The sequence below is a fragment of the Rhinolophus sinicus genome, chromosome 9 (assembly GCF_057876585.1).
Source record: "Rhinolophus sinicus isolate RSI-liver-muscle chromosome 9, RSI-T2T, whole genome shotgun sequence".
NCBI lineage: Eukaryota > Metazoa > Chordata > Mammalia > Chiroptera > Rhinolophidae > Rhinolophus > Rhinolophus sinicus.
The window spans coordinates 15,875,759-15,899,114 of NC_142509.1; the positions used below are offsets into that span (position 1 = coordinate 15,875,759).

The 23,356-nt window shown below is 41.8% G+C and overlaps 2 protein-coding genes across 5 annotated transcripts in view; one reads left to right on the forward strand and one right to left on the reverse strand.

Annotated features, from left to right (window-relative positions):
* The window catches only part of SIAE (sialic acid acetylesterase), a 38,588-nt gene extending 25,808 nt beyond the window's left edge, over positions 1-12,780 (forward strand). For both annotated transcript variants that reach the window (XM_074321706.2, XM_019710422.3), the window contains exons 8-10: positions 6,766-6,923; positions 7,954-8,146; positions 9,542-12,780. In XM_074321706.2, coding sequence (XP_074177807.1) covers positions 6,766-6,923; positions 7,954-8,146; positions 9,542-9,805 — 615 coding nt within the window. In that variant the 3' untranslated portion in view covers positions 9,806-12,780. The remainder of the gene's footprint in view (positions 1-6,765; positions 6,924-7,953; positions 8,147-9,541) is intronic.
* On the reverse strand, positions 5,594-21,196 carry TBRG1 (transforming growth factor beta regulator 1). Of its 3 annotated transcripts, none has more exons than XM_019710424.3 (9): positions 20,824-21,195; positions 19,151-19,221; positions 18,282-18,514; positions 17,577-17,713; positions 17,158-17,304; positions 16,495-16,592; positions 16,129-16,239; positions 15,566-15,708; positions 5,594-5,891 (listed from the first exon to the last, which is right to left on the reverse strand). In XM_019710424.3, the coding sequence occupies exons 1-9, from the start codon at positions 20,971-20,973 to the stop codon at positions 5,854-5,856; spliced, it is 1,128 nt and encodes a 375-aa protein (XP_019565983.3). In that variant the 5' UTR covers positions 20,974-21,195; the 3' UTR covers positions 5,594-5,853. The 3 variants fall into 3 exon arrangements, with proteins under 3 accessions (XP_019565983.3, XP_019565982.2, XP_088656992.1); XM_019710423.3 differs by lacking the exon at positions 5,594-5,891 and adding an exon at positions 14,528-14,894 and having other exon boundaries at positions 20,824-21,192; XM_088800866.1 differs by lacking the exon at positions 5,594-5,891 and adding an exon at positions 14,926-15,055 and having other exon boundaries at positions 20,824-21,196.
* Between the last annotated feature and the right edge of the window lie 2,160 nt (positions 21,197-23,356).

The window sequence follows — 23,356 nt, forward strand, 5'->3', positions numbered from 1 at the left end:
TTCACTGATGGGACAATTAAATCTTTTTAAAAAGTTACTAAGTAACTAGTATTTCTTATTCGAAAAGCATTACATGTTTATTAAATAAATATTAAAAAGATACACACAAAAAAGCTAAAAAGATTTATAGTTCCACAATCTAGAAGTAAGCAGACATTTCTGCTCATGTATTTTTGAAATCAGACCCACACCATAATACTATACCTTATCTTGCTTTTTCTCATACTGTCATATTGTGAACATTTTTTTTCAGGTCAATAAATATTAACCTTAGGCACAATTTATAATGATCGCAGAGTATTCTGAAATATGGTTGTATTATAATTCATTTCACTAGTCCTCAATAGATGGTTGCTTTACACATTTTGCTTTTATAAGCAGTGGCATGTTTATGTTTCTTGTAGCTAAATCATTATACATGCTTAATTATTTCCGTAAGACAAATTCCAAGAAGTGAAATTACTGGGTTAAATTGAATACTTGTTAAGGCTTTGAACATGTTCGCAAATTTCTCTGTAGAAATTTATGAATTTGTATAGATGTATACTCCTAGCAACGTGTGAGAACGTCCACTTCCCTACACCCTCCCGAACTTGGTCTTGGTTATCCCTGCCACTCCATAGAATAAACCTTGTTCTTTCACTGCCAGCCCATCGCACCTGCTCTTTGCCTGGAAGAATCTTTCTCTCCCATACTTTCCTCGCTAACTTTTAAGCATCCTTTAGGTCTCAGCCTGGAGATCAGTTAGGAAGCCTTCTGTGACTGTCCGAAGTCTGGGTTAGAAACCCCCTTCACCCAGATGGGGGATTCCATAGCACCCTTTACTTCCCTTTTTACTTAACCTGCAGGTTGCACACATGACCATATTTTCCTGGATCACTTTTAGATCCCCAGTACCTAACTGGTTGGCACTTATTAAATATGACCAAACACACAAATAAAAAACATACCAGGAGAAACCATACTTTTAATTAGTGGTAATTAGTCAGAAAGATTCTGCTCTCAGCCTTGCCTAAAAAGAATACGTAAACTTATTTAACGAAGTTCAATATGCCTCACGTATTCATAGGACCCCTCCAAGACCTCGACTTTTTAGGAGGGTGGTAGTTCTTCTGACTTTTCTGGAACATAGGAAGTTAAACAAGTAAGGTGTTACAAAAACGAGGCCCAACTCACAACATAACAATGGAAGGGGCTTTAATATTTGAACTGGATATGATACTTCTAGAGCTGCCTCTGCATGTTCACGATACCTTCTTCCAACCACCCGCCCATCTCCCCTACCTTGTCCTACTTTACCATACTTTTTTTAGGTAAAATTTTTATAGACACTCTTTGCACTTATAATTACTTTACAATCGTGTTCTTTCTTACATTTATTTTGACTTTGAAACAAGATGATTCTGCTCATTATTATCAAAATAGCAACTCCTGTCACCAGCTCTGTGTTACTGTTGGTGGGACTACATTTGGATTTTTGAGGCACTTTTTTTTTTGGTCTCTTGGTCTGTGTACATGGTGATTTGAATGTGATTTCAGCCAACTCAAGCTTAAACTGTGTGTTGAATGCTTATTATATGCCACGAACTGTGTAAGGTGCAGAAATAACATGCATCAGAGACCTGGTCCTTGTACTTAGGCCTCACAATTTAGTAGAAGCCCCTTAGCCTATGGGCTTTCAGTCCATCATCAAAAATATGTTGGTTACTTGTGGAAAACTGGGAATAGAAACATTCACCTTTAAAGGGAAATATCCAACATGACAATATAATGGTTCAGAGCATGGATTGGAACGAGTCTGCCTGAATTCAAACCCCAGCTCTGACATTTCTTTAGCTATGGGATTTTGGACAAGATATCGAACCTCTTGGTTATTTGAAGTTTTCAATGAGTTAACCCACGTAAAGCCTGGCACACACCAGATAATATTAGTGTTTGTTATTAATAAGAGAAGTCAGAAAATCTGGAAGGACAGTTGGTCTGTAAGGAAAGATGAGCTGGCTTTAGAGAAGTGTCAGGTCTGAAATGATGGTTGCAGTAACTGGAGCACAGTTAGAGATGAAGGACTCGAGTTCAGTGGAGAGACCAGCGCCAGACACTTGTGTCTGAGAGTTACTTGTAGAGAGGTGACCTGAAGCGTGGGAAGGAAAGAGAGCCGGAGGCTAGGGACTGCAGTCCTTAATACTACGCTTTCTTAAAAGGGGTTTAGAGGGCCAGTGGAACAGACTGCAAACTACAGTATGTTATTTGTAAAGTCCTCTGAATGTGGCCACTTTTTATTCTTTGGCTATTATATGCCTTCATTAGCAGCAATATTTGTACTAATCACCATGAGAGACTGGACAGCACCCTACTAGATCTCAGATTAGGAAAAACACAGGAATTCGTTTGGTTGTGGAGTATGATGATGCCCCCATGTGGCCAGTGTATAGTAGTGCAGCCAGTGAAATGGAGTGGAGAATTGCTGCAGGAATTCTCAGCAAACTGCCATTTTGAGAAAACTTCCTTGGCCTTAGTTAACATTTCTCCCTGTTGTGCTTCAGGCTGGTACATACCCTAGATCTTTCTGGTAGCTTTGTTGCTCTGATCCCCATCGTGGCACTGACTGTTAAACATGGTCTTCTGGGTGTCATGGGGGAACCAGTGGAATGACTCATGGATCTTTCTATCCCATTTTCTAGTTTTCATGAGATTCCATTGTGAAGCTTCAGTACCTCTTATTATTTCATAGATTAAAACCGATTTGCATAAGAGATTTTAATGAGAGAATTGGAAATATCCCTTACGTTCCGTAGTATTCCATAGCGCTTCTGCTATTATTGCAGCCTCTCCAGTGTTTTCCTGATGATTTTCCTGTCTTCCTGGAATAACTCAAGCAGTAGGAAAGGTCCTCTATTCAAAGCATCACTTGGCCACGTTTGTAGGGATAGTCTCAGGTGTTTCCTGGGCTCTGTGACTGGGAAGAACAGTGTATTCCTAATGCAGCGCCTCTGGTGGGGACAGAAATTTTGGAATGGAGTCTGAAGACAATGTGTTGCCTGCCCGGACTGTTTCCTAATTTGTGGTGTGACCTAACTGCTAGATCATGGTTTGTAAAGAGAGATGATAGGTTGATACCTCTCATTGGCTGGAACTAGGGCTAAGAATAAGGTGCGATCTAAATCAGAGAACAGGGTGATACAAAGAGCAGAGAAGTAAGGAAAGAAGAAATAGTGGGACCACATGCATCACAGTAATGTTAAATAATTTTTCGGAGAGCCCTCTGTCCTTGGCAGGAATAGGAGTCTATTAACTTTTAGTCCAGATGAAAGCAGACCCTATTTCCTTACCATGTGTACAGAATCTGACCGTTCCTACGCTAGTCTAAGCCTCCATCATCTCTTCCTGAGTTATTGCCTCCTTACTGGTCTTCCTGCTTCTACCTTTTCGTCTCCTTTAGGATATTCTCAGTATATTAGTTGAAGTGATCCTTTGAAGTGTGTGTCACATCAGAAGGCTCCATTGGTTCCTCCTTATGACTGAGGTTAAGCAGCCAGCCGTATGTTGTGTTATCTGTTCCTGCTTCCTTTTTCCTCTGACCTCATCTTGCGATTTTCTGTGCCTCGCTTAAGCCACTTCAGCCACACTCTCTGTCTTACTTTCTTTAAGCATACTAGGTATACTCCCGCCCCAGGGCCCACCATTTTCTTTTCCTTCTGCCTGGAAAGTTCTGTCCCCAGTATATTAGTTTTCTATTGTTGCGTTACAAATCACTGCGTATTTAGCAGCTTATTATCTCAGTTTTTGTGAGTGAGGAGTCTGGGTATGCATGGCTTCGCTGAGTCTTCTGCTCAAGGCTGCAGTGAAGATGTTGGATGGAGCTGGGGTCTCTTCTGAGGCCAAGGGTTTTCTTCCAAACTCATGTGTCTTCTGGCAGAATTCATTTCCTTGAAGCTGTAGAACTCATGAAGGCCAGCAGGAGAAAATCTCTGATTTCCAGGCCATCTTTTAAAGGGCTTATCTGACTGGGTTGGGTTCCCCATAATCCTCTTCTTTTTGGTTATCTTGAAGTCACCTGATAAGGGACCTTAACTTACATCTGCAAAATCCCAAGCAGATAATTCAGATGTTACCGATTCTGCGTGATGGATGTCCTTCTTTCTCTTGTGGTCCATATCCCGTTGGCTGCCTGGCTCTGCCAAGTTTGTCTTTCAGATTGCCTTATTTCGAGCCATCCCATTCCCAGTACTATCCTCTAGGTTAGACCTTTCTCTTTTGTGTCTAGAAGATTACAGTAGCATCCGAACTAATCAGTCTCTCTGCTTTCAGTCTTGTTTTCTTCACAGAACCATTTGTATGATCATTGAAGCAGTCTTTTGAAAGTCTTTATATCATGTTAGTAATTTCAGTGACTCTAATTTTTTTCTGTGTAATAAAAGTATGCTTTATTGTTCTTGTCATAAGTTAAATCTTAGTACATATTTTTCTAAACAATAAATATATGAAGCTTAGGAGTAAATTTTACACAAACACACATATAAGTATGTACATACATATATATGTTTTTCCACTATATTACTATAATATTTGAATTGAATTCAATGCAAATGTCAATACAACTAAGCATACTTTTAAAATATGTTCTATAATATGAGCTTTTTGTGCATTTAAAGCATTAGTTTCTCCTCTTGGGATAGGCTCTAGAATTGTAAAGACACTGGTTAGCTTAACTTAGAAAGTTCTACTGGATTGTCTTCCAGACTCCCCTGAACTTTTTTTATTAGTTTCAGGTGTACAAAACAATGTAGTGATTAGACATTTATGTACCTCAGAAAGTGATAACCCCAATAGGTCTATTACCATTGACACTGTACATAATTACTACAATATTATTGACTGTATAGCCTATGCTGTACTTTACATCCCCGCGATGATTTTTTTAAAATTATGGTTGAAATTCAGTATTACTTTATATTAGTTTCAGGTACACAGCATAGTGGTTAGACATTTATATAATTTATGAAGAGATCCCCCCCAATAAGCCTAGTACCCATCTGACAGTAGACATAGTTTTTAGTGGCTCTATAATTTTTAAATGGAGGTGAAATTCACATAATATAAAACTAACCATTTTAAAGTGTTTAGTTTAGTGGCATTTAGTATATTCAGTGTTCTGCACCCATTACCTCCACAGTGGTTCCCTGTTGTTTATTGGACAAACTCCCTGCAAACACTTGCCTCACTATCTTTCCACCCTTGTCTTTCCCACAGAAACCCTCCACTTCAACTAGACTGCCATCTCTCAAAACTGCCTTTGTCCTTCCTACCTTTGCATCTCATAACGTTCTAACACGTGACATATGAGCAGTCTAATTTGTAGCGACTTCTCGTATTTTCTATACCCATCCAAATTTTTTACATATTCTGAGGATGTGTGTTCTTATAATAATAAACTTTGTCTGTTCTAATTTAGAACTACCTATATAGTATTTAATCCATGCAATTGTATAGTTTTTATTAACATTTCTTATGTGCAGGTCTGTCCCCCCAAAAAAGCTGTGAAGTACTTGTACCAGTTAGTTACTGCTAGGTAACAAACCACCTCAAAACTCCATAACTTAAAATAACTTTTATTATTATACCTCACATGTCTGAGTAGCTGGGGGTTGATTGATGTTGGCTGAGCTTCACTGGACACTTTCATATCTCTGTGGCTCAACTGGGAGGGCTTTGCTCCGGTCGAGGCTTGGCTGGAGTGGATTAGCTCTGTTCCACAGCTGTCATCCTTCTCTCGAGAGTGGTGGGCTAGCCCAGGCATGCTGTTCTCATGGTGATAGCAGAAGAGCAAGCGGAACCATCCAAGGTCTCTTAAGGCTAGGCTAGGAATTGACACACCATAACTTCTGTTTCATCTGTTGGCCAAAGCAAACCACATGGCTGAGCTCAGAATCAAGTGGTGGGGAAATCCGTACTCTTTCTCTTGATAGGAGAAACCACAAAGCCATGTGACAAGAGGGCGTGGATATAGGAAGATGTATAGAATTAGGGTCTTTGATGCAATTTGCCACATGCTCACAGGCAGATCCCTCTGTGCTTTCGTACAGTGCCTAGCCCTGTGTTGTATACAGCTGTGTCTGTTACCTATTGCTTTGCAGGAAACTACCGCAAAACTTAGTGGCTTAAAGCATCAGCCATTGTTTTTGCTCATGATTCTGTGCGTTAGCCAGGTGGGCTCAACTGGGATGACTCGCCTCTGCTCTATGTGATGTCACCAGGCTTGTTGACGTGGCTGCAGTTTAAACTGAAGGATCTGGGAGTCACGTGACTGGCCCCTCTGCTGGGATTGCTGGGACATTTACAAGTATCTCCCTCACTATCTTTCAAATTCCAAGGCCCCTCTCTCCACATCATTTCTCCAGCATGGTAGCTGGACTTTGTTTGTCTGGCCACCGCAGGGTTCCAGGAGAATGAAATCAGAAGGCAGGAGCCTTGAGGCAAAGACTCAGAAGCTGCATAGCATCACGGCTGAGCATTCCGTTGGTCAGAGAACATCACAGACTGAGCCCAGCTTCAGTAGGCGGAGACAGGCTTCACCTCATGATGAGCGGGCTGGCAGAGTTACACACTGTGGCATGTGGGATGAGAGTGAGAGGCTCAGGAAATACCTGCTGAATGACCATTTTGAACAAATGAGGAAAGTGGAACTGGGGTCTGCTTGTGAAAAGGACTCCAGTGCAGGATTCTGATGCAATAAAATTCTGATACAACAATCTCTCTCCTTTCTAGTTGTCTTCAGCTTTGTCCAGTGTGGCCTCAGATGATGGCTTTCCCCAGATCCGTTGGCATCAAACAGCAGACTTTGGCTATGTCCCCAACCTAAGGATGCCCAACACTTTCATGGCTGTAGCTATGGATCTCTGTGACAGAACCTCACCTTTCGGCAGGTATCAGTGCTTCTTGGGCGTTGTTTGAGTAGTAATCATGTATGTTCCTTGTCTGAGGCCTTCACTGTGAAGTTCACTTGTGAGGGGACAGAGAGTAGGTCTAAGGGTTGGACCTTAGAAGCATTATCTACCATCATTTACACTGGGGTGTGCTGCAGTAAAACAAACAAACAAACAAACAAACAAACAAACCCTTCCACCTCTCAGCCTTGATGCCACAAAAACTTACTTCTTTTTCTCATTACATGTCCAGGGGTCACCAGAGAGGTTTTGCCATCATAGTCACTCACAGATCCAGAGAGACAGAGGCACCAAGTTGATCTGTGCTTCCACTGTCCCCTTAAAGTCCCACACTGGCAATTAAATACTCCCCCTGGAAGCAACACAAGTCACTTCTGCCCACTTGCATTGGCCAAAGCAGTCATGTAGCCGTCCCCAGCTTCAGGGAGAGCAGGAAAGGGGCTTCTGCCATGGACTCAGAAGAGGAGCAATGGTAGTTGTGAGTGGCCCCGGTGACTGCCACATGCTAGCTGTAGGATACGAGGGGCTTTCAGATGTGACGTGCAGCCCAACACACAGCGTCTGGATTATAGTAGGAGCTTGAACTAGTATTTACTTATTTTTGAATGAGTAGATATTTATTGAATGAACAAATAAAACCTGGAGGGGACCAAGTAATGAACAGCAGATTCCGATGAAACATAGGGTATGTAGGTTGGAATGGTCTTACATGAGTTAACTCTTCTGGGTTAGTTCCAGTGCCCACCCTCACTCCCTCCCTCCCTTTATTTCTTCCTCCCAAGTCATCTGTTATTTCAAGGTTTCCAACCTGTAGAAGACCCAGAGCCCCATCTATGGTTACCATTCACCATTTATCTTAAGCTAACTAGCCACTGATCACTGTCTATTAGAGTTAATCAACTTTATTCTCACCTTCTTGAAGGGTGCTTGTATATTACTTCCTTTTCTTGAAACGTGGTTATTATAAGAGCTCAAACCCAAAGTTTTCTCCTTGTTGTTTATCCTGTAGCATCCACCCTCGAGATAAACAGACTGTGGCCTACAGGCTGCACTTGGGGGCCCGCGCTGTGGCTTATGGTGAGAAGCTGACCTTCCAAGGGCCACTACCTGAGAAGATAGAGCTCTCTGCTGTCAAGGGGCTGCTCAACATCACGTATTCCCAGGAAATCCGGGTGCAGAGACAAGATGACACAATATTTGAGGTGAGAAGAATAGCAGAAACAGTAGGGGTTCCTACTGTATTGGGAGTCAGGATTTCCTCCACAGTGACGCCCGTGTCTTGAGTTATAACATGCTTGGGAGGCAGGTGTTGGTTGGTGGGGGGCTGAGATTGTCTCAGAGGGGCTAATAAGCAGCTTTTCATTCACTTAGAGGCAATTGTGATAGACAAGTCAATTAAGGAAGGGGAAATGAGTCCATATTAAAATATTCTTCTTGTATTTTCCCTCCCAGAGCAACTATCGTTGCTCTGGGCAGGGCCCGCAGCTTTATGTGTAGGTTAACTATTGAAAGGATCCTTGTTCCAGAATATTTTGCTTATGCTTGGATGTCTCTATGTCACACTATCCTAAATTCTGAAATTCTTTTGAGTTTAGTGTCTCCTTTGAGAGGCTTAAGCTTGGTGATTCGTAACTTAGTGTGAATTAATGTAATGAAACTATGTTCTTCTAATACCTAACAAGGGTCATTCCACTGTGGAACTGGGGCTATTGATTAAAGAGGTTCTCAGGAGTCTTCTGTAGTTGGGGTGGAGGCATTCCTAGATGGAACATTTCTTAACATGAGTGTCTGCGAACCATGAGGCCATTTGGCTGGGGTAGGGGTGGTATATGAAAAGAGGGCAGCGGAGGAGATGATAGTATTTAAGAGAGACTTTAACCTCCTGGAAGTTGATCTAGGGCAGCTTCTCCTCTGGAATCCTGACTACAGCATCCACTGTCTCAGGTGCTTAGTCAGCGCTTACCCTCTTAGCTTCTGGAGCTTGGGTTTTCGTGAATTCTAGCTCCCAGGAAATTTCTGCACCCCGTGTTCTCCGCTCTAGTCAATTGCTGGCAGTGTGTCCATCATCTGGACCTGAGGTCACAGTCGGGATCAGGTCAGAATTTAACCCTTGGGTACTGGATCACTTATGTTCCCTTGCCTGGATTGCTTCCTGACTTGAGAAGGGCTTACTATCCGCAGTTCCTTTGTGCCCCTTCGTCATTCCTCAGCAATTGTCAGCGCCAAAGGGGAGCCGCAGCTGGGCTACTTCACTCTCAGATTCCGGCTTTGCTGTTGGTGGGAGGCTGACAGCAAAGCTGTTTGGGGAGCCTTCCCAAGATCCTGGATGTGATGGTGCTTCCTTGTCTCCCTCAGTAATTTATGTTTTGTTGGTTTAAGTTGTTTATTTCATCGCATGAACATGTTACCAACCTGTGGCTGTACTCAGCAGACCCAGCCTGGACTCAGATTTGCTCTGGTTACTGTGGGAAGTGGATCGTTGGCTAAAAGTGGCCCCTTCCCTCCCTCCCTTACAGTCTGTCTGAAAGAGCAGTTCCCGGCCCCTAGCACATCCTTCTACCTGACCTGACCCTTCCTATTTATGATTCTCTTATTAGATCTCATGTTGTGATGACCATCAGTGCAAGTGGCTTCCAGCTCCCATGAACACTTTCTCCGCCCAGACCCTGGCACTGAGTGTCAGTTCTTGTCGTGGCACTCCGGTTGCTCTCCGCTATGCCTGGACCACATGGCCTTGTGAATATAAATGGTGTCCCCTGTACCATCCCAGCAGTGCCCTGCCAGCTCCTCCCTTCATTGCTTTCATTACAAACCAGATGCGTGCAAATTACAGGTTGCTCAGTGATTTAGTTGCGGTATGATCATATCTAAGACGTAAGTGTGGAACCTTTAGATTTGGGCATTTAGGAGTTTAAATGATGACAACTGTTGCTTTTAAAGGAAATTAATAGGAAAGCCTCGTTGGAGAGCTCCCAGCTAGCACGTGGCTGTTTCTGTATTCTGAGATGAGCCAGGGCCGGCAGATGATGAAGTACCTGTCCTTGTCCTCTAGTTAGGCTGGTGGCTGTACTGGACTCATTCCAAACCACAAGCACACTGAACCTCACGGTCATTCACTTCCTCACTATTGAGAGTGAAATGCCTGACACTTTGTCCCCTTACACCCAGAATTGTGGGAACTAGGGTTGGAAGACCTCTCAAGGCCAGGTAGGCCAGCTAGTATTTATGTGTTTTTCTTTCTTTCTCTCTCTCTCTCTCTTTTTTTTTTTTTTTCCAAATCTGACAAGCAGTTATTGAATTTGACTATCAAGTTTCCTTTCTAAATTTCCCAAGTTTTTCCTTGTGTGGAACTGAAATCTTTCTTCTACTACCTGAGTCTTTCAGATAATTGAAGATGGCCCTATAAACAATTCTGCTGCTTCAATCTAAATAATGATAATGTGAATATTGAAAGCTAACAAAGCAGAACCAGATGCAGGCGTCTTGGGAGGTGCTGACCCAGGAAGGCACTCATGCTGCTAGTAACAGGAGGGTGGTGGGGGTGGATCACAAGCTTATGAAATATGACAGTGGAGGTCACTGAGAGGCTAACAGGTCATTAGAATTGAATATAAATCTCAGGCTCTTTTTAGGTAAGAGGTTTAACTATATAAAGGATAATCCAGATGGAAGAAAAAAGTGAGGCTGAAAGGAAAGCTACACGATAAGCATTTAGAAAAATAATTCAGATGGGACAGCTGTGCAAGGCTTTTGTGTGTACTATTAAGAATCATAATGCTAAACTGCTGCATAGCAAAAGAAACTATTGACAAAATAAAGAGGCAACCAACTGAATGGGAGAAGATTTTTGCAAACAGTGCCTCCGATAAGGGGCTAATATCCAAAATATACAAGAAACTCATGCAACTCAACAAAAAAAAAACCAAACAACCCAATTGAGAAATGGGCAGAGGACCTGAAGAGACATTTCTCCAAAGAGGACATACAAATGGCAAATAGACATATGAAAAAATGCTCAACATCACTAATCATCAGAGAAATGCAAATCAAAACCACAATGAGATATCACCTCACCCCTGTCAGAATGGCTATCATCAACAAGACAAATAGTAACAAGTGTTGGAGAGGCTGTGGAGAAAAAGGAACCCTCATACACTGTTGGTGGGAATGCAGACTGGTGCAGCCGCTATGGAAGGCAGTGTGGAGGTTCCTCAAAAAATTACGAATAGAATTACCGTATGACCCAGCAATCCCTCTCCTGGGTATCTACCCAAAAAATCTGAAAACATTTATCCATAAAGACACGTGTGCTCCAATGTTCATTGCAGCTTTATTTACGGTGGCCAAGACATGGAAACAACCAAAATGTCCTTCGATAGATGAATGGATAAAGAAGTTGTGGTATATATACACAATGGAATACTATTCGGCGGTAAGAAAAGATGAAATAGGACCATTTGTGACAACATGGATGGATCTTGAGAATATAATGCTAAGCGAAGTAAGTCACACAGGAAAAGCAGAGAACCATATGATTTCACTGATATGTGGTATATAAATAAAAAACAACAAAAGAACAAGACAAACAAATGAGAAACAAAAACTCATAGACACAGACAATAGTTTAGTGGTTACTAGAGGGTAAAGGGGGAGGGGAGTGGTAGATGAGGGTGAAGGGGATCCAATATGTGGTGATGGAAGGAGAACTGACTCTGGGTGGTGAACACACAATAGGATTTATACATGATGTGATACAGAATTGTACACCTGAAATCTATGTAACTTTACTAACAGTTGTCACCCCAGTGAACTTTAATTAAAAAAAAATCATAATGCTGTTTATTGGTTGATTAAAAACAGCTCATGGTACTTGATAATTGTGTGTTTCTATTAGAAATTAGAAATAAAAGTATATAGTCACGCATCGCTTTACTGGCAGGGACACATTCTAAGAAATGCGCCATCAGGTGATTATGTCGTGTGAACATCACTGTGAGTGCACTTCCACAAGCCTCGTGGTATAACCCACTGCACCCGGGCTGTCTGGTATAGCCTCTTGCTCCTGGGCGGCAAGCCTGGACAGCATGTTACTGTACGGAATACTGGAGACATTTGTAACACAATATGTACTTGTGTATCTGAACCTATCCAAACATGCAAGAGGTACAGTAAAAATACGGTATAAAAGATAAAAAATGGTACACCTGTCCAGGGCACTTACCATGAAAGGACGGGGCTTGCAGGATTGGAAGATGATCCAGGTGAGTGAGTGAGCGATGAGTGAATGTGAAGGCCTAGGACGTTACATTACTGCAGACCTTATTATAAACAGTGTACACCTATGCTACACTACCATTTATATAAAAATATTTTTCCTCAACAATAAATTAACCTTAGCTTGCTGTAACTTTTTTACTTTATAAACTAGAGATAGCCAAGAACCCCCAGGTTCCTTTCATCCCCAATAACCTAGTGCATGCAATGTGAAAAATGAGGTTTATGGAGTGGATGTATTAATAAAAAGTCATGTGAAAGTTAATTTTAATGGTTGAATAATTTAAAACATTCAGGGGGAATTCAGTTTATTTCTCAAATGAAACAACATGTTACTGTTTGAAAAATGACATTTATAATCACTGTAGAACATTTGGATGCTAGTAAAAAGTGTAAGCAAGTAAAAATCACCCCAAAATTCACCATTTGGAGAGACACACTTAAATAATTTGGTGAAGTCACTTGATTTGTTTGGGTTATAATTTACACACCATGCTATATTATTATTGTGTAATCTGTGTTTTTGACTTGTTTTCAAAATAATTTTCCTTTGTAAATTGAACATAGATTTAGTGTTTCAGTTTGTGGGAGCCACACATTTTATTTAACCAATTTCTCATTAGTGGACATGCAGGTATTTTCCAGTTTTTCACTATTAAACTAATAGTGTGATAATGTTACTTGGAAACAGCATACCACACTTAATTTCCTTATGGTCCTTAATGTGGAATAACAGGTTTAAGGGTAGATACATTTAAAACTTTGATACTTACAGCTTACCCCTTCCAAAGGGTTCAACAGTTAAAATTCCCACCAAGTACAGTCCCATTTTTTTTAACTCATTCTCAATGATATGGGATGTTGTCAAATTTTAAAAATCTTTGTAACAATCCGGTAAATGAAAAGATATTTTAAGTACAATATGGCAGTTATTTTTCGAGGTTTTTCAAATGATGATCCATAGGAAAAACATTTAACATTATTCCACGTATCCCCAGACATGTGTGATATTTATATAAATACATATATACACATTATGGTTGAAAGCAAAATTTCAACCTTCCAACATGCAATGAATGCAGTGCAATATTTTCTAATTATTTAATTTTAAAAGATGTAGGTCTTGATCTTCTGAGTTTATAACAACTAATGGGTTCTTTCCATTCTAGGAAAGTTATAAAGTGAATACTCTTATTAAAAGTAAACAACACACTAATAAAAAAAATTTTAAACATCTTTCTTAAAATGAGGCTGTCTTTTAATGTGGTTTACTCAAGCTGTAATAGAATAGAAAGATATTTGCTATCTGACAAAAGCAGCATGTATCATTTCTGTGTAAGTGCAGCTATGTCAGGCAAGTTATAGAGAAAAAAGACAAAAAAATATTAAAACATTAACAGCTAAGTAATAACTTTCCACCCTTGATTTACCACTATCTAAACTTTAATAATTTTTTTGCACTGTAAAAGCTATACAAACTTATAAAAAGACTATAATTTAGTCATAAAATTAACATTACTTTAGCTTCTGATACTTCATAGTGGTCAGTGTGGTGTGGTGCAAATGTGCTGTCTGAGCCCCTCCTGAATCGGCTGGCCAGATTCACTCCTATAACATGCTAATTCCATTTGTGTTGTCCCATTCCATTTGTGCAGTTAGGAATTACAGCACAGTTAACAACCCAGTTCTCACCACTCCTTCCCCATTCTTCTATTTCTGGAGTCCTTCTGTTCCTTCCCATTCCAGCACCCGAACCTGGATGGCCTCACTGCCCATCCATCTAACTGCTGTGCAGTGGTCGAGATTAGCCTCCGCATTAATGCCATGCGCAGGGTCCAGACAATTCAGTCACACTAAGTGCGGATTTATGTTATTACCCTTAATGAAATGGAGGATGGGAGCCAAACCTCAAATATATCTAAATTTGTGTTAATGTGGTTTCAACATATTTAGCTTAAAAGCACATTCTCCAATAAGGAACCACAAAGAGGGTGCAGAAAGGGTTAAAAAGGACCTTTTGATATGTGAGACGTGAAGAAAAGGACGAAGGGTACCTTGGACTGGACTCTCCAGCTTGGGGATGAGCAGGATTCGATTTTGATCATACTGACATGAAAATAAAGCAGCTGCCTGGCGTACAGGGGCTGAGACTTAATATTCCTTAAACTAGGATCAGAATCAAGGGTCGAGGTTGTCGGAATCTTACTAACTCCTTCATGAGTCAGCAGCCGTCTCTTACTCTGGTTGAAAAACGACTTAAGTTTACCTTAGAGCTAAACAAAACAGATTATATCCTGATTACAACAGGATGAAAATAAGCAGAACTGTTAAAAGAAATTTATTACTAAAAATAAAGCAGGTGAAGTTTTTCTCAGGGAACAGTCACCATGGGAACCTCCATGACAGAATGTGTTCATTTAATATCTTCTTCAGTCCGGAATGGCTGCCTTCTTCCACATATTCTAAGTTTTAGTTTAAGTTAAAAAAAATCATCATGATGAAAATGATGTAGTATCTGATCCCTTCTTGTTCAATCTGAAGACTGCGCTGGACTACACTGCGACGGAGACCTCAAGTGCTGTAGGTGGTCATCTGCCAAGGGTTCGCGTGTCAAGAACATGGGCCGGTAAGAAGACACAAAGGCTGTAGGCTGAAGCTCTGGGAGGGCCAATGATCCTGAGGAAAAAATTCCTTCAGTTCCAGCCAGTGCTGCCTGGGAATCTCAGGAGACTGATTAGTTCCATGTATGTTCTTTCACCTCCTTAACACCCGTGTATCTGTGCCCTTGTTTGGTAAGATAGGACTGATACTTTCTTTTACAATGAAGAAAACTGTGGCTGAAATAGATGAAGTGACTTGTCTCGGGTTATGTAGTATATCAGGCAAAGAGGGACAATTTTAATTCTAATTGCTTATTTGCAGTCCAGAGCTCTTCCTGTATCAGGGGATCCCAGTGCCAGATCCCCTGATTGCTCTACCCATTTCGTGGTAAGGAATCCGTGGACCAGAGGCAGAACCAAGGCCATGACTTGATGCCCTTTACCACACATGGAATCTTAGTAAACTTTTACCTGCAGTTCTGCTTAGGTCTTACTTAGGTAGGCAATGAGGAACCCTAGTTTCCTGTGGAGCCCTGCTTTACTGTGACCACAGCCATGCCCTGCGACTTCTGCGAGGACTGCTGGAGAGCAGCTGGTCCTCCTGACTCAGGATTCTCAATGGTGGAACAGTGAAAAGCCTGTATCACTTACTGCCCAGATATTTGGGGTACTCAGCTATGAATGAAGAGGGGAGGGTAGTCTAAAAGTGGTCAATTTTTAAACCAGAAAGGTAAAATTAAAAGGTACCTTGTAGAATGGGATCATTACGATCTTCATCAAAGGTCTGTGTCTGAAAGGCTTCAAAGCTTATAGCTGCATCATTCTCTGGCAGTCCTTGGGGTAGCTGCCCATCTCCGGGTTTGCACACATCAAATTTCACCCATTGGTAACTGTAGGATCAAAGGGAATCATTATCAAGAGCCGTCTGTTAGCCATAACCCATTCTTACTCCAGAGGTCTCAGCTATTTTTTTCTGTAGCTCTCTCCCATGTACATCTAAAAACTTATTACCGCCCCCCCCCCCCCAAAAAAAAAAAAAAAAAAAGCTAAAAAAAATTAGACAAGATTTTTTAGTGACCCATTCTGTAGGATTTCCTTTGGCTATCATGGTACACACAGAAAATGGTAATTACAGTACACTGGGGTACTGCCTTCTGCTCACCTATCTAGAGGACTAAGAGGACCAATACTGAGGCACACTGCTCAAAGAGCATGCACGCCTTGTGCACAGAAGCAGCTCAAAGCAGTTTAGGTCCCTGCCCCACTGACTACAGAGCTTCTCTCAAGGGACTGGGTTTGACCACACTTACTTGACACATTTTCGAGCTCCTGGACAGCTCTGGATCAGGTTGTGGATGGTTGGATGAGAAAACCCAAAAAAGTCAGCTCCAGATGGAAGCAGGTTAGACATTAGTTTCCCCCTAAATAGGAGAGGGAGAGTTTTAATTTGAGACCTCAGAGGGAGATGAGAATGGGTTTAGGAATGGAATACGGACATGACCACACACAGTAAGCTTTGACTTGGATACGCTGGAAACTATTTGCTAAGACAACTGAGGGATTCAGGATAGCGTTCTCTAAAATAAGGGATCTCTGCTCTTTAAAAGCAAGTGAAAAGGTCTCGCTGTACCAAAAGTGATCTTTTTTGCCTGCCTTCAAGCTGTTGGTCAACTTACATAGTAGCGCTTATAGCCTTGAGCAGTTCTGCATGGCAGGCATTTGCGGAAGAGCTGACAATGGCATTCTGGGGGTCATCCTCAGGAACAATTTCAAACTGAGAAAGATAAAGGAGCCATGAGCGCAATCTTCAAGGAGGAAGTAGTAGAAAGTCATACTACTCCAGTACTATTCTTCACTCTGGAACTTGAAGCTGATATAATCCATACTAGGAGGTGGGTACAATGCCCTAACAGTGCTGTTAAAAATTCAAACAAAAAAAGAAAACAGAGCAAGTCCTTTGACTGTTTCAACTCTATACTCCTGGCCTGGCTGCTCTCCAGAGGTCAACAGTTTGTTACATGCCTTTCCAGACCCTTGCTATCCTTACTTACATCTGTAAGTTCAAATGCAAATGCTATTTTAAAAACACATGAGATCATTCTCTATGTAATCTTAGGTTATCCTTGTAATAGTTAGCCACTTTGACTGCAAACCCCCATTTCACATTATTTTCTTTCTTTTTTGAACTGCAAAATACCTTGACTATAAACTGTTAAATCAGAATTATTCTAATAGGAATTTTTGCCAAGAAAGTATTTCTGTAAAAAGTGCTATCTAGCCAACTTAAATCCTTGACTAGTTTTCTAGAAAGTTCAATGAATTTTTGCAAAGAAAACTACCTGAGGTTGCACACCACCATCCTTGATCTGACAAGTATATAGACACTTCTGGTCGGGGCACTTCATGCTGGCATACATTCGAGTACTGCAGTAACCCACAGGGTAGATGGCACTCTCATCATGGAAGCCAGGCCGGTCGGTGATGATCTATAAAAAGGATTCCCCCAACCTACAAGTGAGGTCACTGGAGAATGTGGAAGTCCAGTGTACTGCAGGTAGCCTTTGGAACCACTCTGGGGCTGCGAAGAGGGAGTGCAGGCTGTGTAGCAGACAAAACCGACCTGGTTCCTAGGGACTGGAGGTTTCTGGGGTTGGTCTGCATCAGCAAGGGGCTGCTGCTAATGGGAATAGGGAGGGAAGGCTCAACCCCATTCCCATGCTTCTGATTCTCCTGTCTATGGATCGCTGGTCTCACTCACCTCCCCCAGGCTATATACTGTTAGACCCCCCAGTCCGATGGGGAACACAGGCCGTCCTGAGGGATCCAGGGCAATGGGCTGAACCAGCTTGCGAGCACCTCCCTCCATTTTCTTTTTCTTGGATGTTTTCTTCAGAACTGAAACGCAAATCTGGGGTCACCCACTTTAAGCCCCTCCCAATGCTGAGGGGAAGGAAAAAATTTACACATGAATGCTAAGAGCAATTAGCCAATCCTGGTTCTACGCACTCACTGACTGGGCACATGGGACTTTGCCCCAAAGCCCTGAGTATCTTTCTAACCCGCCCACCTGGCAGTGACCAATTTTATTATTATTGCTTAGGACCTAAGAGTCTTATACTTTTCAAGGCCTCTTACTTCACTTTTAAGATCAGAAATTTCCCAAACCAGCAGTGTGTTCAAAAGGCCACTTACCTCATTTCTCTACCTCTAGGAAAGACTGAACTGAAGGCAACCCAGAGACCCAGAGTTGGCAGGGAAGGATGGGGAGGCCTTAGCCTGCTCCCTTTGTGTCTAACTGGAATTCCTCCACCCAATATGGCTAATGCACTTGTTTTCCAAGGGCTTATTAGGGCTACTCAAGGACCAGAGGAGAGGTGAAGTGGATCTGTGGCCGTGTGTGTCTACCAGTTAGTACCAGGTCTTTGTCATTAGTTGTTGAGCCACTGGGGTAACTCCAAAGTACCTTCCAGTTTGTTGTTCTCTTTGCCCTTTTCTTTTTTCTCCTTCTTGGATTTCCTCCCAAATGGTTCCTCGGCCCCAGTGCTAGGCCCAGAAATGGGCCCAGCTCCCTGTAGCGTTCCCACAGAGCTGGCCACACCGTAAGTCAGGGGCAAACTGGAACTGTGGGAAGGAGCGGCCGCCTGTACTTCCCCTTCAGTTAGAGCCTGAAGCTGAAGGAGCTTCTTCAGCAAGTACCTGAGGTTGGGAAGGAAAGGAGCAGAGGTATGAACTTCTGTTTTATCTCAAGTCACTATTTTACTTAAGGACTGGGAAAAGCCAGAACTATATACAAAGATTCTTACGCTCATAAAAATACCGTTCTTATTGGACCTTAGGAATAATGACGCTCTAGAGGACAATACTCAAGAAGTCAAGGATAAAGAATTGTAGCATATCTCTTTGCATCTGAGGGTTGTTCTACCTTGACGTTGGAAGGTATTAGGCTTCTGAAGGGTATATATATATATATAGACCATGAATTGCATGTGTACATACCCACTGTGCTTTGCACAGAGTAGTGCATAATAAATATTTGTAGGATGAAGAGTTTCTTTTTATCCCTTGGCTTTCATAATTGGGGAGTTATAATTAGATTACTCATTAGTTGTGGCAAGAGGGCTGTGTCAGAAAGATGAGTAGAGGAGCTGTCTCATCACTGTGATCCAAAATGAACTGGGAGCAATACCACAAATTGTGAGTTTCTCTGTACTTGATCAGGGGCCAATGGACTGTGCAATGCACAAAAATCACCATGGAGAAAAATCCCTAGGGCAGTAACACCATATCAATCACCAAAAGTGTGTTTCTGAACACAAAATGAAGTCAGCTCACCGTCTTTCTTCTTTTGCTTTAAGAAATTTTTCCTCAAGACGAGCAATTTCATCACAAATAGCAGCATTTTCCTTTAAGAAAAATTTTGAATATAATCATATAAAATGAATAGAAAATCAAAGGATTATGCTGGGAAGAGGAGCTGTATTTCAAACCAAAGACGTCTTTGTTGTAAACTATAAGAGAACCTATAGGTAGAGTCAAGTTCTACTAGGGGCAGGGTAATTATAGAACTTATCACAACTGGGGTACCTATGAGTAAAAAGGGGGAGCTATTAATGATTATGCCAGAACAATATGGTGAACTCGGGCTATTTTAGGCAAACCAAGATGTACCCTAATTAGGGTAGCCTCTGGCAGAGAAAAGGGCATAGTACTTAAATCCACAGATGCTCAAATTCAGTCCTTATATAAATATGAGGAATATCGATTCCCAAGTACCTTGACTCTTGTCGATCTTACAAAACCAACCTAACCCAAAGCATCCCATGTAATATGAACCTTAAAGACAAAACTGGATGGAACCAAATCAACTCTAGTATGTAAAATTCTTATTCATAATCTACTTATGTGTATTCAAGTATCATCTGTCTTTACTGATGACTCAATCTATTGGCCAAGCATCAGTCCTGAAGGGAATGCTCCAATCTGATGGTCCATAGGTGGGACCTCAAACTCTGAATGTACAACACAATATCCCTTCTTCAGCTAGTTAATGGAATCTAATAACATAGGCCTCAAGCTTTATGTACCTTTGATGTGGAGGGAATAAAAGGTAACAGTCAATTGGCTATCAAATCCTCTTAATTTTACTTTCCTTATTTCTCTACAGTGCACACAGCAAGTGCTAATAAATGTTTCTGGAATGCATGTTCTAATTTCCGAACTGTTCCTTATGCTTCCAGAAAAGGTGAGATGTTCAAGTTTTTGGTAAAAACAATTAAGGTGGTGATTCAGGCTTGGGAGGGCCTTTGAGGACTCCCCTACTTATTTCCCATCACTGAGGCAAGCTTCCGCGATCCAGAACATTGTAAAGCAAAGTGTGGCTGGCAAACCAGTTCATCCAATAAACCCAGTGCGTCTATAATAAAAGAAAGGCAGTAACATTTGAGAGACTCAAAAGAGGTTAGGAGGTAAATTATTGAAAGCTTTACGTGTCCGTTTAGGGAAGGGGTCAGTTATGAGTACATGGCGTGTTTAGGAAATAGGCTGTGAAGTGGAAGTAATAAAGAAACTAGAATCGGGGTGTCTAAGTTGCAGTCAGGGCTCTGACAGTGCCCTTAAAGCTAATTATCTCTTTGGGTTTCAGTGTTGTCATTTTAAAAATAGTGCCTCATTCTCAGGGTTCTCTTGAGAATCTATCGCATTTCCAAGAGTTCTGCGGTGATAACGATAATGGCTGAAACTTATTGGCACATCTTTTAGGTACCAAGCACTTTACTTTCCTCACTTAATCTTCACAGCTCGGCAAGGTAGTTATTCTCCCTCACGGGTGGGGAAATAAGAGTACCGAAATTACGTAACCTGTCCAAGGACATAAGGCAACAGAAAAGCGATGTATATCGCAAAAGCTAACACTGTATTAGTCCTGCCACTCTGGGAAGGGGGACGGTTTGGGGAAAGATTTCACGAATTGAGTGTCGAGGCGAAGGGCCGAGCGGCGTCAGACTCACAAACACCGTGGCTTTGGCGGCTTTGCGCAGCCGTAGGTACTTGAGTCGGTACTTCTCGTTCTGGCTCCTCTTCGGGAGCTTTTTCATCCTGGTCTTGCCGGACTGCAGCGGGGCCCGCAGCGATGGAGCAAGGCCGCGGGGCAGGCTCATGGCCCGGCCCCGCCGCGGGGCCTCCCGGGCGCGGCGGGCATCGACGCCGAGCCGAGGGGCGTCGGGGCGTCGGTCTCGTCCGGTCTGCGCTGGCCGAGCCGGGCCCGGAGGAACCGACCTCTCCAGAACGCTCCCAAGGCGCGCTGCTGGGCCAAAAAACCCCACCGCTGAGCCGGCTCCCAAAGTCTCTCCGCACTTCCGCGTCTGCCCGGAAGTTACGTCATGACGCCGACTGACGTAACTTCTGGGTCGACAGCGCGGGTCCGTCTCAGCCGTGCAGGTCCGCTGCCTAGAGGAGGTGCGACTGGGTGGGCCGGCGGCCGGAAGCGACCCTCGTGACCGACCGTGACTCGCGTGGGCGTGCTCAGCGGGAGTGTGAGTGTGAGCGGAGGCGGGAGCCCGCAAAGCCGTGGCGGCGCGAGTCCCATCCCCCACCGTAGCCCAGTGCCGTCAACACCAGCTTTTCACACTTGGTGCCCACAGTCCTCCCCGGACTGTAGGTCCCGCTCGAACGCAAGTGCTGGTGCTGCTGCTTTCCTTCCTGATTCCCTTCCCTTGTGCAGGTGACATCAATGTTTCCATGACGCTGTGATTTTACTAGGAGCCGGGACTCCAGTGCTGGATGGAAAACAAGCCTCTGCTGTGTCAGGGTAGAATCTAAGCGGGGAGATGGAAGGTAGAACAAGCAGCTTTAATAACACGCTAACACAGAAGTATGTTTCTATACTTATACGTCTATTTATGTAGCTCTAACTTCATAAGGAAAGTCGAGCTAAAAATCAAATAAGGAGGGTAACAGTTCTTTAGGACGCAGTATTGGTAAGGGCACCGGTCTGGAAGGCAGAGGCTTGTGTTCATTCTCCTCTCAGCAGGGCCCCTAACCAGCTGAGTGAGCCTCTGGCGGCAGAATTTTCCTTTGAAAAACAATATACTGTAGAATAATGAAGGTGAACGAGAGTTCTAAACTGTAAGGCACTACTGATACAAAATAGAATTACGGTCATATATTACAAGTTTAGACTTCTAGAATTGTATATCGAAATTATAGAAAATACAGAGTTAATAAGTTCATTGAATTACTGGAGAAAAATCTAACGCTAATATAGTAACACAGTTCAAAAAAAGAGGTTCAGAATTGACCCCGTATTTCATTTCAGAAAATTGTAAAACTAGTGACAGGGTCTTGACAGAATAGTTTTAACGCAGAGAGAAGGCTTGCAAAAGTCCTTTTATGTCCATCTACCTTGTAAGCTGCCCTTGTTGCACCTGGCTGGGTTTTAACAGAGCAACTTTTCACGGTGCCAGTATGTTTCCACAAACATACTCAAGGCAGCCATATAGATTTGTTTTTGGAAACTGCCAGCAATGTTTTTATCCTACAAAATATCCACAACTCATGCCTTTGATACTACAGATTGGAACTTTACCTTGGAACCTGAAAATAGTTCTGAGTGATAGGAAGAGATGTGGGTGTTTTGTTTTTTTTTAAATCCCATATCTGCTAACAGCCTGGTTTATTTGCTGTACAGCTGTATTTTGTCCTTGCAGGCTTTGTGATCTGACTTTATTATCATTATTCCTCTTGATATACATGTGTAATACATAGTGGGAGGAAAAGTGCCATCATTTGCATTAGTTTGCAAACTCCTCTGGCCAGTGGATTTCAGTGGTATTTGCATTAAGATGTTTATTGTTCGTTCTTCATTAGAAACATTTCCTTATAATATGTAAAACATTCCATGCACATTTTAGAAATTTAGAAAATGTAGTACAAAGATTTTAAAAATTCATAATGCTGCCACATGGAGTGAACCTTTTTTAACATGTTGGTATGTATGTTTTCATGCATTTTTATATAGGTTATATCATACTGCATATGTTCATGCATCTTTATGTAGGTTAGATCATATGGATATAATGTTTCCCTTTTGTTCACTTACCATTATTACCGTGTTTCCCCGAAAATAAGACCTAGCCAGATAATTAGCTCTAATGCATTTTTTGGAGCAAAAATTAATAGAAGACCCGGTCTTATCTTACTATAATATAAGACCGGGTCTTATATAACATAAGACCCGGTATAATATAATTAATATAATATAATATAATATAATATAATATAATATAATATAATATAATAATATAATATAAAATAATATAATATAATATAATATAATATAATTAATATAATACAATATAATAATATAATATAATACTGGGTCTTATATTAATTTTTGCTCCAGAAAACACATTAGAGCCGATTGTCCCGCTAGGTCTTATTTTCGGGGAAACACGGTATAGTCATTTTGCAGTATTATTACGACTTCTTTATAAACATAATCTTAAATGGCTGCTTAATATTCCAGTTATGGCCTAATAATTT